This window comes from Corapipo altera, unplaced genomic scaffold, assembly GCF_003945725.1.
Source record: "Corapipo altera isolate COAL_440 unplaced genomic scaffold, ASM394572v1 61204, whole genome shotgun sequence".
Taxonomy (NCBI): Eukaryota; Metazoa; Chordata; class Aves; order Passeriformes; family Pipridae; genus Corapipo; species Corapipo altera.
In genome coordinates this window covers 1-2,978 of record NW_020887292.1, presented here as the reverse complement: position 1 = coordinate 2,978, position 2,978 = coordinate 1, and the positions used below count along the sequence as shown (strand labels likewise).

General features: G+C 51.1%; 1 protein-coding gene across 1 annotated transcript; it reads left to right on the top strand.

Annotated features, from left to right (window-relative positions):
• Nucleotides 1-7: 7 nt before the first annotated feature.
• Nucleotides 8-778, top strand: LOC113941552 (olfactory receptor 151-like). The gene has a single exon (XM_027632708.1). It carries the CDS (start codon nt 20-22, stop codon nt 776-778), a length of 759 nt encoding a protein of 252 aa, XP_027488509.1. The 5' UTR covers nt 8-19.
• Nucleotides 779-2,978: the final 2,200 nt, after the last annotated feature.

The following is a 2,978-nucleotide window of genomic DNA, read 5'->3' as shown; positions in this document are numbered from 1 at the left end:
CCCCCGCCTCCACACCCCCATGTACTTTTTCCTCAGTGCCTTGTCCTTCCTGGACATTTGCTACTCCTCCACCATCAGCCCCAGGATGCTGCTGGACCTCCCAGCAGACACCAAAGCCATTTCCTTTGCCGGCTGCCTCGCACAGCTCTACTTCTACGCGGCGTTCTGCACAGCCGAGGCTTACCTGCTGGCTGCCATGGCCTATGACCGCTACGTGGCCGTCTCCAAGCCCCTTCTCTACGAGGTCATCATGTCCCCCGTGCTCTGCATGAGGCTGGTGGCTGGTTGTTTCATTGTGGGGCTGCTGAGCGCGGCCACTCACACTGGTGCGGCACTCCGGCTGTCCTTCTGCGGCCCGCTGCTCATCGACGACTTCTACTGCGACGGGCCACCGCTCTTCCTCGTTGCCTCCACGGACACGCGCCTCAACGAGGCTCTGGTGTTTGTCCTGGCGGGGTTCAGCATCGTTGCCACCAGCCTGCTCATCCTCGGCTCCTACGCCTGCGCTGCGGTGGCTGTGGGCAGGATGGGCCCCGGCACGGGCCGGCGCAAGGCCTGCTCCACCTGCGCCGCCCACCTGGCAGCCCTCGGCATCTTCTACGTGTCTCTCGCCTTTCATTACATGCAGCCCAGCTCGGCCCACTGGCTGAGGAGCAAGAAAGTCGCATCTGTCTTCTACACCATCGTAGTGCCCTTGGTGAACCCTGTGGTTTACAGCCTGAGGAACCAGGAGGTGAACAACGCCCTCAGCAGCTTCATCAGGAGGACAATGTACTGAGGAAAGACAATCTTATATTGTTTCCCTGGGTTTTTTCTCTTTAAGGAGAATGTCTCATGTAGAGGAGACTGAGGGGAGTCCTCATTGCAGTTACAACTTCCTGGGGAGGGGAAGAGGAGGGGTAGACACTGATCTCTTGTGGTGACCAGGGACAGAACCCAAGGCAATGGCCTGAAGTTGTGTCAGGGGATGTTTAGGTTGGATGTTAGAAAAAGGTTCTTCCCCCAGAGGGTGGCTGGGCACTGAACAGGCTCCCCAGGGCAGTGGTCACAGCACCAAGGCTGACAGAGCTCAAGGAGTGTTTGGACAATACTCTCCTGCTCGTGGTGTGATATGGGAATGGTCCTGTGCAGGGCCAGCAGTTGGACACCATGATCCTTCCCTTCCAACTCGGCTTATTTTTTGATTCTGTGAGTCTGGGAGGTCTTTGAGACTGTTGCCTCCAAGAGCATTTGGGACATTGTTACAACTGAAAAATTATTTAGTCTGCTCTCAAAATCTGTCCACTAATAAAGTTGCATTGCTCTTGTCTCACGTACAAGCTTCTTGCCTACTTACTCAACCTCGACTCTTACCCTCTACCTGCCATGTGATAGTCATGATGCCACTGGGCAAAGCAAGGGAAAAGGTGTCCAAGAGCCAGAGACGGGGACACTCTGGATCTTCACACACAATCACAGGATGGTGGCAATTTGATGGGATTTCTGGAGATGACCTTGTCCTGCTCAAAGCCAGGTCAGCCAGACAGGCTGCCAAGGAGTGAGTCCACTCTGAATAGCTTTAACCATGGGCACCCCACAACCTTTCTGGGGTTTCAGTCTTGATTGTCTTTATGGAAATAAAGCTTTTTTTATGTTTCAACTGAGTTGTAGCATCATAGAATCACAGAGTGGTTTGGGTTGGCAGAGACCTTAAAGATGATCTTGTTTCAACCCCCTGCCATGGGCAGGGACACTTTCCGCTAGACCAAGTTGCTCCAAGGCCCATCTAATCTGGCCTGGAACACTTCCAGGGATGGGGCAGCCACTGGGCACTACTGGGAAGAGTTGGGTTCCCTTCTCTTTTATCCTCCCTGCAAACAGAGATTTAGAGTCACCAAGAAGTTTCCTCCCTCAGTCTCCAGGCTGAACTCCCTCACCTTGGTCCTTCTATGAGAGGTCCTATTCACTTAATCCCCCTCACTCATCCTGTTCCAGCATGTCCTTGCCTCTCCTGCTCTGAGGAGCTGACACCTGCACACAGCACCCCAGCTGTGGGCTCTGACCTGCAGGCAATGCTTTTCCTAGAGCAGCCCAGGAGGATCTTGACCTTCTTTCACACACAGACTGGCTCATGGGCAGCCCGCTGTCCCAGCAGGTCACACTCCAGCCTTTCCTGTTGCCTGGGGTTATTCCTCCCAGGCCGCAGCACTTTGTTGAACCCCAGGAGGTTCCTCCTGACCCATTTCTCCAGCCTTTCCAGGTCTCTCAGTGGCAGCACAACCTGCATGCAGTGGTTGCATTTCCCATCGAAATACCTGCAACTACTTAAAACCATCAGCTTTCAGATATTTTACATCTTCTGGCATCATCTTAAAACCATCACTCTCTTTGGTTAACCAGAACTCTTTGCTTTCTTTTCCATTTTTGGTAGGCAATTTCACTGAAAGCTGTATTTCCAGAGTGTTTGGTGAGCATGAATTCTAATGTGCAATACTAAATGAAAAACACTTTCAAAGTCAAGATAAAATATAAAGTTTTACTAATTCTCAACAAACTTATGTTATATATCTCAATATTTTGGCTGAATGCTGCACTAACTCATTTGTTGGCCACCCCTAGACCCCAAGATAGTCACCATATCCTTCAGCTGAATACACTTCTCTGTATACATAAAGCACACATTAAATAAGCTGTTTAAATTCATCTTCTGAGTTTTCTTCTCTAGATTCTATTAAAAAACAGAGCTGCTTTTCCCCTTTGCTTAGCTCAGCACAGAACATGAAACAGTGGCCAAGGACAGAACTTGGGGTTTTTTATTTCCTTTTGGACATTTCTTTTGATGGAGATAGTCTGAATTCCATCAGATGCCCTATTGCTCAGCCTCTCCTCAGGTGTGGCTCCCCAGCACTACCTCAGGATGTGGATTCCCTTGTTGTCCTTGGTGTTCCTTGACCGGTTCCAGGTCACACTGAGGAGCTCACACCACCCCCCACCCCACT

Coding starts and splice junctions, on each gene's coding strand:
- LOC113941552 (XM_027632708.1), top strand. CDS start 20: ATGTACTTTTTCCTCAGTGCCTTGTCCTTCCTGGACATTTGCTACTCC.